At 32.7% G+C, this 16,943-nt stretch overlaps 1 protein-coding gene across 17 annotated transcripts in view; it reads right to left on the reverse strand.

Moving 5' to 3' along the window:
• Mycbp2 (MYC binding protein 2) overlaps positions 1-16,943 on the reverse strand; it is a 229,015-nt gene that overhangs the window by 144,662 nt on the left and 67,410 nt on the right. For 15 of the 17 annotated variants that reach the window (XR_012907999.1, XM_075950195.1, XM_075950194.1 and 12 more), the window contains exons 18-20: positions 10,776-10,883; positions 4,557-4,676; positions 1,903-1,984 (exon numbers count right to left, since the gene is read on the reverse strand). Coding sequence is in view for 16 of the 17 variants with exons in the window: in XM_075950195.1 (XP_075806310.1) it covers positions 1,903-1,984; positions 4,557-4,676; positions 10,776-10,883 (310 nt within the window). In the remaining variant the exon portion in view is untranslated. The remainder of the gene's footprint in view (positions 1-1,902; positions 1,985-4,556; positions 4,677-10,775; positions 10,884-16,943) is intronic. The other 2 variants (XM_075950196.1, XM_075950189.1) reach the window with 1 other exon arrangement.

The raw sequence follows: 16,943 nt of genomic DNA on the forward strand, positions 1-16,943 counted from the left end.
AGTCCCTGAATTCAGTTCAGGTTTTTTGCTCTACAGCATGTACTGAGTCTTTCAGTTACACATTAAAATGAAAGCATGAGTAAAATTTTTCATGCTGGAAAAGTAAAGTTTTGGGAAATTAAAACACATCTCATGGGGCTGGAGATGGTTCATTAGCTGGAAACATTGTTTGCACTTGCAGAAGATGGGAGATTTCTGTCCCCAGCACTCAGACGGTGGCTTACAAGCAGATATAAGTCCAGCTCTGTGGGATCTGACTCCTTTTCTTTCCCTCTAGAAGCACCAGACATGCATGTGATACATGGACACACATGCAGACGAAATACTCGTACTTATTAAATAAATAAATAAAATTTTAAAATATTTAATTTTAAGAAACAATAATTCTGCTCCAACTTCAAAAGATGATAAATTTGAGTTACCCAAAGAACTGGGCATATCACTGTGATTTTGCTACCTCAGAAACTTACTACAAATTGATGATGGTGCTGTGACTAGAACAATCAGAAAAACAGATGGGATTTTCAGGTAACTTCTTCATTTTAGAAGCTGATATAAATAACCTTTCTTTCACCAAAGTAGGACAGGGATCTTTTTTTATACTGCTCAATTTTCATATTGCACAGAAATTAAAATAACCAGAGGGATGTAATCTGAGTATAGTTATGATTATCAATATTTTCATTTTCTCTCTCTCTCTCTCTCTCTCTCTCTCTCTCTCTCTCTCTCTCTCTCTCTCACACACACACACACACACACACACACACACACACACACACACACACACACACTTGTTTGGTTTTGTTTCTGAGACAGGGTTTCTCTGTGCAGTCCTGGCTGTAACTCACTCTCTCAGTAGACTATGCTGGCCTTGAACTCATAGAGGTCCGCCTGCCTCTGCTTCCTAAATCTTGGGATTAAAAGTATGTGCCAGCACTCCCAACACAGCATTTCGTATTCTAATACGTTGATTGGCAAGTATTTATTTGTAGAATGATATTAATGTACCAAGTCTGACTTTACAAAGGGTCTTTTCACGACATACAACGCAGGTTTTATTATGTCTAACTGCAAAATCCTTTCTTTCACAAGACTTCAGTGTGATTACCAGTTAAATATCAACATTAACCATTGTAACTGTGATAAACCTTTCTATGCCATAAGTCTTCAGTGAGAAACAGAACAGTGTTGACTTATTCTCAACACACCTTACAGAATCATTGGCCACTATTATATGATGGCACAGAAGTTTGGTGAGTTAACACAATGAAAATTGTGGGGTTTACTTAATATCTAGAAGAAAAATATGAGTCCTTTCTTTCAAGGAATATAAATAAGAAATTGTAGATGTCCCTTTGATTCTGGCAATGACTCAACTTCACATACTGACTATAGAATGAGAAGTGAGGCAGAATGGAAATTAGGTTCTTATACAAACTCAGCTTCTGAGTCAAGGCTGACTAGATAAACAAGTCTGCTCTCAGTAGACCTAAACAACATGGATTTTCTTCACAATAACCTACTGCAGGCATACGGAGCTGATTTACAGTACTAAATGTTATCTTCGGATAACTTGGTGTATTCAGTACCTTTTCTATCTCCAGGAGGAACGTGTGAATAAAATGTAACTGGAAAGAATTTTGTAGTAGTTCTAGTCACTCTTGTACCTAAAATACTATCAACTATTCTCATTAAACTACAAAATAAACTACCTTCCATAAAACTCAACCACACAATCAAAAACCACCAATAATTCTTGGGCATGTTTGCAAAAGCAGTAGTGCATTATTTCAGTGTACACATACTTACATACACACACACATGCACGCTCAAACAAAAAGGGGAAAAGAAAGAAATATGAGAAAAAAGATTACACTATAGAAAAATAAAGCTAGTCAGTACCTGGAATTGACATCCCCATGTCCCAGTTGGCCATGCTGCCCATATCCAAATGTATAGACGTCTCCATTTTCCATCAAAACCACTGAAACCAACAGTTTAATAGTTTTATTATAAGCATTTTATATTTTTATTATTGCAATAATAAAAGCAATATAATTTTCACTGTTAAATGTGTAGTCATTAAAAATAGATAATAAAAAAATTAGATGAATGAGTGATGGAAAGGCAGCAAAGAATATAGGGAGGGATAACTTACATAACAAGCTTTGAAAAAGCCACGTGGAAACCTATTAAAGTAGAAGCTCCTTAAAATATACACTTATAACAAGAGTTTAAATCAAGTTACCCTACGGTGGAGGGACAATACTACAACTAGACAACACACACTGGCAATAATAATAATAATAACAACAACAAATAGAAACAACCCAATGCCAGGAATGGGTCATTTCTTTTTTAGCTCTTGTCCATTGTGGTCTCATAGAGTCCCTTTAAACATTTTAAGCTATTGAAAATTCTCTTAGTTTATCTCTAAAAATTGATGGCAAAACCCTACTGCATACTTGCACATACTACATACCTGAACCATAAAAAATTGAAAAGTCAAGCAAGAATGGTTCTTGAGGATTCACCCTCTTGGCTAGCTTTAACAGTGATATACACACACTACCCACAGAGAAAGTAATCATCACTTTTACCTAATTTAGAACCATTTGAGCCACAACAATGACCATCTTGGCAAAATAATCCTCCTGGAACAATAATGGCATGATTGTTTTTGAAGTAACCAACCACTTTTGGATTATATTTAAGACCCACTTCATGAAATAGAAACCACACCTGACACCCTTAACAGGGCCAACCTGTAGCTAGACAGATTATAGACCACAGGGGAGACTCTACTATTGTTACTGTGCTAAATGGACATAATTTATATAGCAAAAATAAATCCGAATGACTTATGGATATACTCATGGATAAGGGCATCTCTCAACTCCCACCAGAGAAGCTTCTTTTGGTAGTAGATGGCAGTTAGCAAAAAAGACCACAACTGGCCAACCTGCAGAGAATAAAAAACTTCAGAGTTCTCAACCCTAAATGGGACATCAATACACTACCCTTCCATACAAGGCTAAGGAATCTTCATGGAACAAGGGTAGAAAGATTGTAAAAGCCAGAGATGACTACAAAGAAATAGCATTTCCTAGACACAAAAGGGCAGGTGTATTTAAGGACTTTCAGTGATTGTGACAGTATGACCAAGATCCATACAAGGCCACAACAGACAAAATCTCAACATGGAGCAGGGGAGGTGGGTATGAAGTCCCATCACAAGCACATGAGCTTTTGGAATTTGATAGCATTTTATTTAAGGATGTAAAGCCTGGTAGGTTAACTACACTTCAGGGCAGGTCTTTGGACAATACAAACTTGACTTAATGGGTTAAAAAAGAGAAAGAGAGCCAAAAAAGGCTGGGTGGGTATGGAGGTAAGCAGAGATCTGGGAAGATTTGGGGGATGGGGAAAGTGAATGTGATCAAAATACATTATATAAAATTCTCAAAAAAGAGAAATATTAATTTAAAAATAGGTAAGAAAGGTGTGGCAGTGCACACCTTGACTCCCAGTCTTTGGAAAGCAAAGGCAAAGGGATCTCTGTAAATCTGCATCTATACAGTAAATTCTAGGCCAGCCAGGAGTACACAATAAGATCTTGTATCAAAAAATATACAATATAAAAATTAGGCAAGAGTAGCTTGCATAATTCTACATTTATTAAAAAATTAATAAAATTTTATTTCTGAAGAGTATTTTATAAGTCATAAAATTCATGTTTCTCATTATACCCTTTAAAACTCTGACTAATACCATTAGATAACATTAGCATTTAGTGATACATGTTGGTTTATCTTCATAATGGGTAAGCATATATAAAATTCTGTTCTCTAATATCTAGAATGTTAGAGGCAAGCAGGTAGGGTAGTCTCTAAACGACTATAAACAGCCACAAAACAACAGAAATTAAGATTTGTGGGAGCCTAGCCAGTTTGGATGTTCACCTTCCTAGACATGGACGGAGGGGAGAGGACCTTGGACTTTCCACAGGGCAGGGAACCCTGACTGCTCTTTGGACTGGAGAGGGAGGGGAAGAAGAGTGGAGGGCGGGGGAGAAGGGTGGGAGGAGGGGGAGGGAAATGGGAGGCTGGGAGGAGGCGGAAACTTTTTTTTTCTTTTTCTCAATTAAAAAAAAGATTTGTGAATGTCTTATCAAGGGAGAAAACATAGATTCATTTTTAATAGTGTAACTTAAGCTATTTAAATGGAATGCCAATAATTTACTAAAATATATTTTATTTTAATGATATATATATTTCTACTTTAGCACTAATAAAACATGGGGTAATATCATAAGAGACAGAGATTTTAGAATTGAATGGCACTTTAGTAATTATTTCATCTCCTGTAACTTCTTGAACTGAATTAGACTCTTTCATCATGCCATAGTTTTTAAGAGCTTCTGCAATTATAAAAAACTTATTAACTTGACAGATACTGTGCCTTGACATGCAGGCAACAACTTATAATTTATCAATTAGAAGCAAGGTATGCACAATTGTAAAAATGAAGGTATACCCCAAAGTTTCAGCTGCTACCTGAATGGTGAAATCCACAGCTGACTTGCACTGCTCGGAGCTCACAGTCAAACCTCACAGAGCCTGGAGGATAGGTGGTGATTTTGCTTGCATCCTTTTCCCCTCTATCTCCACTTCCATCTGAAAACGTTATAATTAATGATTAAACCATTATTCAGATTCATAATAATTTTTTAAAATACTTTACAATGGAAGAAAAAAAGAAAAATGTTAAAAGGAATAAGCAAGAAGACCCTGTCATTGTTAGAAGTGATAGATCAAGAAGCTACCTGCAAAGAAGACAGTTTGAACAAATATATATACATCTATGCATATACAATATATATACATAAATGTATATATATATGTGTGTGTGTATTTCAGTTATAAATACTATTAAACAAATACAAATAAAAATAGGATTAAGGTATAAATAAAACCTAGTCAGCTAATTAGCTGTGTAATGAAAATGCATAATTAAGTAACAGAAATAAAATTTGAATGTGAAATTTAAATTTGATATGGAAAAATTTAGTCTGCATAAAAATAACAACATGCAAAGTCATTTAACAATAATTTCACTCAGTGATACTGTTAGTACTCACTATTTACAAAATTCTAGTAGACTCACAAAAGACAGGTTTCTTATCCAGCTCTCAGAAAGGCTCTTGCCTTTCTGCCTACCAGGACGGCAGAACTCAACTAAACTTAAAAAACTGCATAAAGACCAAAGATTTTTACTGAAGACGCTGTAGGTCAATGGCCTATTCCCATTCATCTCCCTCTCTTTCCTTCCCTCCATACTCTAGTCTGTGGCTTTCTTCTGTCCCCACTCGCTGGAGCCCACCAAATCTTCTATCTTTATTCTTTCCCTCACATTTGCCTCTCAACTTGCTTTAGGCTCCTTTCAACCACTGTTCTCTACATATGATTTAGAAATGTATTATATTCTAACCATAGCATTCACACTCTAGAATATTAAAATTTGAAGTTGGTAATGTGTTAATCAGACTGACAGCTTGCTTTCTGAAACAAATATGACCTTTATATCAATACTCAAATTCCTTTCACACAGTACTAATGAACATCTGGAAGGAATTTCCACAGGGCACCTGGGCTAAAGCACTCCATGGTAGCATGGGAACGATAAAGAAGTGTATACAACATGCAGACACACATTTTAAATACTAAATATGAGAACATCCAATTATTTAGTTTTCATTTCATTCACTCTGTTACTTTCATTACTATTTAGTTAACACAAACTTTATCTAAAGTGTAACCTTCTTTGTAAGACAATGGCCTTCATCTTAAAACTTTGAATACTTCCTAACAACCTTTAAATACTTACTAACACGAGGGAGTAAAACCTCACTAATTCGGAATAGCATAAAATGGGTAGGCCCATGTGACTTACTGAAGAAGTATTAATATCAGGATATTTAAGTTAAAGCTCAGTTTTGTTATCTTCAAGCAATACAGATTACAGATTAAATACTACAATGAAGAAAATATGCTCCCCTACATCAGACTTCAAAATAGGTCAACGTTACATTAAAATGTAGCATAAACATGAAAGTCCTTTAACATACAAGAATTAACGGCTGGACCCAGAGGTTGAAGGCACGTTGAAGGAATCCTTCATTTCTTGAGCCCTTGGTTTGAAAAGCTAGTGATTTTAGACAGGTTTCCCCTTAAAAAGTATGACCCTGGAAATTCAGAGGAAGAAATTACTTTGAATTTTTTATTAAAAAATATCACAAAACTACACCGGAATTAGTGAGAGGTTTTACTATAACAGGATTAAAAAAAATAATACCTCTTTTGCTAAGTTTTCTAATGTGGGTTTGTCTATTAAACCATAGGAAAAAAAAAACAAATTAAATAAAAAGTCCTAACACTTTCAGTCGGATGAAATGTATCCCCCATTTAAAGGCTTCTCTCTCATCTGGGAAGATGATGGAACACATTCATGACCTCAGGAAAAAAAATAAGACTATGTTTTCCAAAGTTTACTTAATCAGACACTAGATGGGAAGAATTTCTATAACTTCCTCATAACTGGTAAATATATAAAATTATTAAAAGCAAAAGTGATTTAAAAATCACATTAGTTATTTTCACATTTTACCAGACTTAATGAAACACTTTAAATATTAGTCCACTTTATATGAATGTATTTTCCATTTAGAAACTTTTACCTTGACTTTAAGCTTTTTCTCCTCCTATGAATTAGAGGCTAATTTAGATACAAATCCCACAAAAGACTATAGCATCAGAGAAGAGAAAATACTAAAGGCCTAATAATTTAGTAAATAAAATTCATATTATTAAAAGAAAGATTTTATTGGAGAAATCAAAATTCCATTTAGAAACTTTTTGTTAAATGTTCATGTAAAATGCATCCTATATATAAAACCATACCTTAATATCACAGATTGTGAAAGTATTAGTAAAAAAAAAAAAGATGAGTCTTAGTCAATGGCAGACTTTTAAACACGCACACACACTGGGATTTGATATAAAATATAATTTAATTATAATAATTTAGGTTTTTTTTTAAAGTTTGGAAAATGTAGTCCAAATCAAGAATCAGTAAGTACACTTGAGTAAGGTCAAATATGTTAAAACTCATTACTACAAAAAGATTAATGAGCAGCTAAAGAACTTCATCTTGTGTTAGAAAATAATCTAAGTCTGAATAGATCGTTGGCATGTGCATAACTGTCTTTTTTAATTGATGTTCAAATGTATCTAGCATATATATTAAATCTATGAAATCTTGGCAGATACATGTTTAAAATGTTGCATTTATCTTCTGTGACATATTTGTGTAGAAGATAGAATAACATCTAAAGGACTGGATACCATATAAATTTTTACTTCAAGCCATGCATTTTTGAGCTAACCTTGGTCATACAAACCTAAAACTGATCATGGAACACAGTGAGTGTTTTGAGAAAAATCATTAAATAAAACACAAAGAGCAGCCGTACCTGCAATATCCTAAGTACTTTATTTGTGCTAAACATTATAAAACTTTTGGTGCCACAGTGGCTAAGTGGTTAGACTAAAATTCTAGCTAATGGTGTAACAACTAGATATTGGACCTTTTCAATTACCTTTCCCACTTATCAAACAGCAATAATGGTGTACACCTCATAATATTCTTTTGAGGATCAAGCAATTTATAGAAAGTATTCAATCAATATTTACTACGATTGTTCATTGTTATTTGCTTAATCAGCATAACAGTCCAATGACATAGGTATTATTTTACCATTTATTAATATTCAAAGGGTTATGCAACCAGTCCAATGTCACAAATGGTAGAACTAATTTAGAATTTGAACATAAATAAGGGTCATGTGTGTTTTTCTTATCATCAAATCACTGACACATCAAATCTCTAGTTAAAAAAATAAACTATAAATTCTTTACACACTTAATAAAATTGCAGATTCTGTACATTCAAGAGAATTCTAAATCAGAAGCTAATAGTGCAGTTAAAAGAGTTGAGGCTAGCATTCATGGTGGATTTTCATGTGCAAATATAATACATGCATGTCATATTTAAGATAATCAGGTTGCAAGTTACTTATGCTAATAAAATAAAGACATGGAAGCTAAAGAGACTAACAAATTTATGAACTGGTGTACAGTTGTATAAAACTGAACCATAATCAAGGTCATAATATATCCAATATATTCTATAGCACTCCCAAACAGAAAGAGCAGAAAATATTCCCAGGTGCTTAGCAGAATATCTTCAAAATGTCACATCCAGTCACTCTAAAATAGATTCAAAGACTATTCCTATAATAATTCAGATGTTCCTAACTAGATATGTCATATCAAAAAACTTCCTTGATGCTGAGAAGTAGCTGGAGATAAAGTTAATCTAGGAATTATTTTAGAAATCTAGCTTATGATCCCATTTTCAAACAACCTATATATGTTATGAAGAATTGTACTGAGCGATTCAGTCTTACACAGTCGAAGTTTGTAATCAAAGTCTGCCATGCTGTAAGTATCTCTGAGCTCCGTGCAGTTGACCAAATGCTCTTCGGCTTCCCATCCTAGGAAGCAGTGCTGCTAATAAATCTAGTTTTTAACCCTTAAAAAGCTACAGGGCAGAAAAATAACTCTTATCTTCCTACACTTGTAACCACAACATATTTTATAATTATACTTAGGTCAGAAGGCAACAATTGGCACAGTGAACTTCTAAGTAGATAAACTATAGGCCAAAGTAATAAAAGAAAAAGTGTATAAAGGAAAAATATTAAAAGATAGTGAAATGTAATAAGAGCAGTCAATAGAAAGAGAGGAATAAAAGACGGGACAGTGAATAATAGCCGGCCAATTAATATAATAAGCAAACAAAAAGTAGTGAGTGGTAAATTATCATTTACAGAAATACGACACTATCTCATAAGTTAACACTACATTCATTCGGGAGTAAAGAGATGAAACTGACTTACTCTATAAAACCAGGAAAAATACATAAATGAACAAACAAACCTGGCTCTCCACTGGAATGCCACATCCGTCTCGAAGACTGTTACAGTATTAGAAAGAATAATCCAATGGCACACAAAAGTGATTTAAGACTAGCTTTTGTTTAAGAGTTTCTATAGTTAATGAGTCTATAGCATTAAGGGAAGTAATATTTAAATTTGTAACACCAGTCTACATTTAATACTATACCCAAAACAATTTTTTAAAGGTATGATTCATCCATAAGAAACTAAGATTTTAATCTGTCTCATGAAAAGGGAATATACTATTCAACTTTAGGGAAAATCTTAGAATCCTAGTCATACATCTATTGATAAAATAAATTAAGAACATCTGCACTAAAAGATGAGTATGATATCACAGATTATGGCAAATAAAAAATAAATTTACATAATTTAAAAACTATTCTACAGATTTTCATATACATGAATTGTTTGATTACTCAGTAAATAAAGCAAACACAAATCCTATATTAACAAATGATATTACATTTAAAACACTTAAGTTTGAACTCCATATTTTGTCTGCTTTGAGTAGCAAACTGACAATCTGAGAAAGGCAAGTAATAAAGCTGGCACTATCAGTCACTTTTAAAAGTTAGTTTTTTAAATTTTTATTTTTAGGGTGTTTATATTTATATTATATGGTGTTCTGGCTGGCAGTATGCCTGCACACCAGAAGAGGGCAGCAGATCTTACAACAGATGGTTGTGAGGCACCATGAGGTTGTTGGGTAATGAACTCAGGGACTCTAGAAGAGTAGCCAGTGTTCTTAACCTTTGAGCCATCTCTCCAGTCCATGAAAGTAATTTTTAAAAGATGGGTTAAAGTCTTTCGGCCAAAGAAAAAAAGTAAGATATACACAGTTAGATTAACCTGTCTATACAGAATATACTTTCAAAATTTTCAACTATATCCAGCCCAACTTTAGACATTTTAGGAAACATCAGATATAATTTGGACTAGCTAATGAAGAGCATCTGTTTCCCATGCTAGAAATCAAGATATAATTTATATAAAAAATAAAATTTTTTCTTCACTAATTATTTCCTGATATTAGCTTAGCTGCAATTAGTAGTTCAAAACTAGTTATAAGCACATCTTGGGATTATTTTTATAATCCAGACCTCTGCTCATGAAATAAATGATGCAGAAGGAGACTCTCAGTCTCTCTCTTTAGTAAGAACTCTGACCACTCTTGAAAACTACATTTATATATTTTTATCCTCTACTTATACATCTTTCTATATGGCCCTCAGATAGCAAGTGAATTTATTTCTATATTCCTGTACGCTGTTAGCATTAAAATAACAGGAAAATACATTGGCAGTATTAACATATTTTACATAGTGTATTTAATAATTTTGTTAATGCTAAACCATATTAAAAACATTGAGAAGGACTAAAACACTACACTATGATCATCAAAAATCCAAGGATAAAGAATCAAAAGAGAAAGGAATGATACTTTTTACCTTTTTTAATTAGGACACAGGGAAATAAATGAAAGAGACACACTGTGAACACACTCCCAACAACAAAGAGAGAAGCACACATCCACACAGACAGCACCACTCTCAGTGTGTTCTTTCTCCTCAGGCTATCCACACACAGAAGCAAAGCAGCAGAGTCAGTTTGTGCATTTTCCCAGAAACAAAATCCCAATGAGTGGAAGAGGCTGGGAGAGCATCCCACCTAGGTGATAAGGAAGACCAAATACCTTTGTGCTTGTCCCGTTTATGCTTTAGCTGAGCAGGATGGGATCTGAGTCTGGCTAGAGCCTGTTCTCGGTGGTTCATAAAAATAGGACCAGCAAATACAAGGGGGCCTGAGGAGAAACATTTTGTATGTGCATAGAAAAGCTCACAAAATGAAAACACTATAATGAATAAAAATAATTAAAGCAAACACGCATGAGAAAATTATTTTAACTGTTTTGGACTCTACTTTTTTCCAATTTCCCATCCCATGACCTATTCAACATCTAAGACATTACTGTCTAAAGTACAGTTTATAAAGTAAAAAATCCAATCTTATATTTTTAAAGGAACTGGGCATTTCCTAATAGTCTCAAACAGATAATCTAGACCTTCTACTAAAATAATCTTAAAAGTATTTTTCAGTAACATATATTAAAGATTAGTAAACATATACTGAATAAAAACAACTTTGTTTCCTTTTGAAATAACAGAACACAACTAATTTTTAAGTTAATCAATAAGATATTCCAGATAATTCCAGATCTTTATCAGCTTTTCTATAAAACCAAGGTGAAATTGTTACTGACATTTCTACATGTTGTAAAAGTATTATTAGACTAGATGTTCAGAAGCAAACCCTAAACACTTATGAATGAGCACATACATAAATAAATATCTATGTGTAGAAACAAGAATAACTGAGATTGAGTCTCATATAGACAGTAGATAGGACTATCTACTTCAATTAACATTTTAGGAACATTAGTTAACATTCATTAAGCCATTTATTTCTGAAGCATCATTATATAAAATATAATCATACACATTTGTTACTTCCCTTTTTTACTTCTTAAGGAAAATATTTACAGTCAAAATAGCTTTAATAAAAATTTTAAAAGATCATTTTTTCCTGTGAACATTTAGCTTGAAAAGAAAAAGTAATTTGGACTACACTTTAAGAATATAAGTAGAATAATCAACAAAGTCTTCAAAATTTACTCTAAGTTTGAGAGTTAACCCATTAGCATTTGAAAAGATAATTATGAATATATATAAATGCTGAAAATTTTTCATGACTCTCTACTGGTCTTCAATTTAATTAATTTCGCTAATAATGGAAAAATTGAAACTAGTCATAATAAATTTAAAATTTTACAGTTTAATTATATGGTATTTTTTAGCAAACATAAAACAAGTGAATAAAGAAACATCTAGATTATGTTCCTAGATTCAACAAAAAGATGAGTAGCACCAATACTTTGAAAAGGCAAGAAAAATATTTTAAATGATTAATTATAATACAAACATGAAAATTTAATGTTAGAAGAATTAAATATTATTTCCTTATAATGCAGTAAATTTATATAAACTGAGCTCTATTTCTAAAGGAAGCAAAGTTCTTTCAATAAGAACAAAATGTCTTTTTTACTCATTATGTATTGACTATGAAGTGGCTTATTAAAGAAATTAGCATACATTACTCTTAATTACTTTCCATTAAAAAATAATACTGAAGGAATCACAACTCATAATATAATAAGTTATATTACCCCTTTCTGACTTTGGAGTCTAATGAAGATATTTTTACCTAGAAAAATACAGCTATTGATTTATTAATTAGTCTCTCACTAAATTTAATCTTTTAGGAATCTTCTGATGTATAAACACATACAGTACATTGGCTAGAAACCTAAAGCTAGAAAACAGCATTGTATCTTGTATACTGAAATCGTTTTTTAGGTACAGAACGCGATCATTCACTTATTCACAAAACTTTGGCTACTGAGTAAGTAGTAGATAGTAGCTACCACAGATATAATTATAAAGACATGGGACCACAATAGAAACACAGAAATGAAAACAACTGTATGGTATTATATAACAAGTGCAAAAAAATACATTCGTGTGTCATTTATGAAGAAAAGACCTATGTTCAATTTAATTGACTCAGGTTTTAAAAAAATGTGGAGTTAAATTAACTAGAGAAATGGAAAGGAAGATACTGCAGTTAAAAGATTTAGAATAACTTGAGAATGTTAAGCAATATTGCTCAGTCATGAAAAACCCTGAAACCAAAGTACAAAAAGCTTATAGAGTCATGGGAAATCAGTTTGTGAGCCTGGCATGATGGTACTCCTCTATAATTCCAGCACTTGGGAGGATCCTGACTTCCGTCCAATCTCATCTATGTAGTGTGACCCAGGCTCAAAACAAACTTGTAATGTTAATAGAATAAACTTCCATTCTGCAGGTAATCAGAAGTTCCAAAATTGTGTTCAGTCACCCAACAAAGATATTCCAATTTAAGCTCCAAATGAGGTAACAACTAGTAAATATGACCAGAATACAGTCTAGTGTGGGACACACACAACCTATTGAGAAGTTATGAGCAGCGTATATTAAAAAGAAACACCCTAAAGAGACAGTGAGAAAAACAAATGTTGGAAAAGCAGGGATTGAAAGAATACTAGAAACACCAGCTAAACATATCTAATAAAATAAATGGAGTACTACAAAGGTTCACTGATGAATAAAGGGGGTGTGTGCTGGAAATAGGAATACAAACAGATCCAAGCCTGCAGGGAAAAGAATGAGAACTGAACATGAGGACAGTCAAGATTCTTTTGATTTTAAATACAGAAGTGCTACTAATTAGAACACTGCATAAGAACTAGTTTGGATAACAGTGAATATTGGCTTGCAAAGGGATAATAATGGGGTGAGGAACAACTGAACAAGACTTTTTGCGGCAACACTGAAAAGAAGAGGTGGTCTAAACTAAGATGGAAACAGTAGCGTTCTCAAAAGTTTTAAAAAAAGCTACTAAGGTATTAAAGAGTCTGAATGAGTACAACTTACTGGTGTATTTCAGTAGGAAGACAGTGACTAAAACAAGCCTGAAATACTACAAAATTTGATATATATATATATATATATATATATATATATATATATATATATATATAAAGTATACTTATTTTGGGCCAATTCACAGGCAGGTAAAAAGAATGGAGAATCAATGGGAGCATTAAATAAGACAAAATTTTCAGACAACTATTAATGGTTTAAACCAACAATGTAAAAATTATTCTTGGGACTGGTAAAGTGTTTGATATAGAAGCATGAGGACCTGAAAGAAAATTCTCAGAACCTACATTAAAAGGCAGGCATGAGCAAGGACATCTGTAACCCCAGAAGAATAAGGCAGAGAGAAGTGGACAGCCAGAACTCTCTGGCTAGGCAGTTCAGCTAAAAAGGAAATTCTAGATATAAGGAAGAGACTCTTAAAGGTGGGGAATTTAAAGTGAAGGTGAAGAGTTACTGAGGAAGACATTTCCAACATCCACCCAGGGCCTCCACAAATGTTTACATGGATACATGTTCCTGCTCACACACACATGCACAGACATACATACTACACATGTATTCCTCTCCTTCTCCCTCTCTTTCTCTCTCCCTCCCTCACTCCCTGTTCCTATTCCTGTCTGCGTCTGTCTCTTTCTTTCTCCCATTTATCCTTGGCAAAATTCTTTAAAAATTATGAAGAAATTTCAGCAAAGGTGATTATTAAAATTGTATCTTATTAATTGAGGCAAGAATCCAAAATCAACCCATACAAAAATTACATTTAAATACTATGGTATCCCTTCAATAGAAGAGATTTCAAATATTAAATTGAAACTTATGAAGCATTTTTATGAAAGAAACTGTTGATGCTTTTCTAAATTAAGAATTAATCAAAAATAAAAATAAAATGTTGCAAATGTATATATATCATATATAAATGTATATATAACAATAGGGCACTTCCCTATTTTATATATATATATATATATTAGGCCACTTCCCTAAATATATATATGCCCATATGTTTTAAATGCATAGATACCTCCAGAAATTGTATCTCAATTGAGAGAAATATGAAAACATCTAAAATAGACCAGTAACATTATTAAGAACACTGTAGAACAAAGAAAATGATCTATCAAAATATAAAAAAGTTTATAACAAATCTATAAAACAAAATTCAGCATATAAACAGAAATATATAAAACGTTGATTAGAAGATGACAATGAAATAAGTAAAATTTGTAACTGAATCAAAGAAAAGGACCTAAATTCTTGTATTATTTCAATTATTTTATATGCAATAAAGAGTTTTAAAATATTAGAAAGCATTATTAAAAAACAGATATAAATATGTATTATAGGAGAAAAATCACCTAAAATAACTATAAGCAAAATTATATATAAAATTTTAAAAGAAATAATACCAAAATTCTGTTTATAGATTTGCATGAAAATCTTTTTTAACTGATATACAGATTTTTTTTAACTGATACTTCCTAAATTGTCCATATATTTTAGTTTTAAAAGACTTTCATGTGGCATAGAAATTTGAACTAATACTGTATTTCATTTCTCAAATCAATCAAATAACACTTTTAGAGTCCTAGAAATAGAAATATCAATATGGCTACTTTAGAATTATAGACTGCAATAAATTTATTTTTATATTCTAATTTGTGACTGAAGAAATTTTTACGTATCAAAATGGAATCTGTGTTACTCTAGAGAAGCAGAGGGGGACTTTTCTTCATCAGAATCAAAATGTTGTAAGAAAAGCAACCACGTCAAAGCTGAAGGGGAAAGAAAATGGACTACTCCCACCATGACTCAGCAGCCATCACCACTGAGCACTTGGCCAACAGTCACCAACGTAGGTAGGCAGGCACAGCGGGTGCTCACTGAAGGGGAGGAACTGAGGTTCAGGGAGGTTAAGTTCCCAGGGTTTATCCTTACAGTAGTATAGCTAGGCTATCACTGTAAATTATCCAGCTGAGGCACCACTGGGAGTGACAGCATTAGACAACAGCTTGTATCATATAAAACAGTATTGAAATTGCACCAATAAACCTTAATAGGTTAATTGATTAAATAGGCTTTGATACAGAGCTAAGGGCTGAAATGTTGATCAACTTTGAAACAACTAAACAGACTGAAAATATGATGAAGAAAACAAGTGAGTAACATAACTAAACCCTCGCCATACACACATGGGTATAAGTTCCTCACTAATGAATACGTAAGAGTGGGAGCTATCATCACTGTTCTTATATAGGAAGAGACAGACAAGCAGTCTTCTCCAGCACTGAACACTGACCACTCACCCAGCAGTGACTCACACAGAGAACAATGATGGAAAAAAAACTCTGAACCACACTGACCTAAAATATTGGCTTACCAGTGTGGTATCACCAGAACCCCCGAAAATCTTGCTAAAGATCATTTTGTTAGGCCCTAATATCAAAGTCCCAGATTCAGCAGAGCAGGGGTAGGGCCTGAGAACTGGTACTTGTGGTAAGTGCCCATGTAATGATGCTCCATTTGAGACACACTGGAATAAGTAAAAGCTCTACTTTGGATGAAATCTATAAAATTACTGAGATTGTAAGTCAATTCATATGACCCAATCTAACAGACCAAAGAATAAAAAAAATGCATAGTAAGGAGAAAATAACCTTAAACAAAAATACTAATAAAAGAAATATACAATAGAATGTTTCCAAAGCATTTATGAAATGCAAATAAGAACAGTATATGTATTAATCTCATCAAAATATTTTAAAACCCATAACTTTATGTGCATGAAGTCAACAGTCAACACTGATTCTAAGTTCCTATAACAATAACCCCTACACTCCAAAAGTTTCTTAGATTTTTTTCAGATACACCATTTTATTACTTATTGTATTTCATAAAGAATAACTAAGAAAAAAATGGACAATGACGGTAATAGCTACCATGAGTTGATTAAAAACATGTAAAAGCAGTAATAAGCTTATTTCTGCACCAAATATCCTGTACTTTCTAAGAAATATTCAAGATATGTGATGTCAATACAGTTTGCTGATTAAGAATTTGCTTAACACAATAAGAGTACAGATTTTTTTTAAGATTTGTCTTAATTGTAGATAGAAACAATTCTGTGGGAGAACAATTTTAGTAACATTGATTTCTGCCTACTGGATACATATTGAAACCTCATTTATATACAACAAATATTAAATATATTTTCAGGCCAAGAAAGTGTCCCAAACAATAAGGAAATAATAAATAATAAGAGCAATACACCTGTCTTTGCAGATAAGACTTTTACTCTCTCTCTCTCTTTTTTTTTTTTTTTT

The sequence above is a fragment of the Microtus pennsylvanicus genome, chromosome 15, assembly GCF_037038515.1.
Source record: "Microtus pennsylvanicus isolate mMicPen1 chromosome 15, mMicPen1.hap1, whole genome shotgun sequence".
Taxonomy (NCBI): domain Eukaryota; kingdom Metazoa; phylum Chordata; class Mammalia; order Rodentia; family Cricetidae; genus Microtus; species Microtus pennsylvanicus.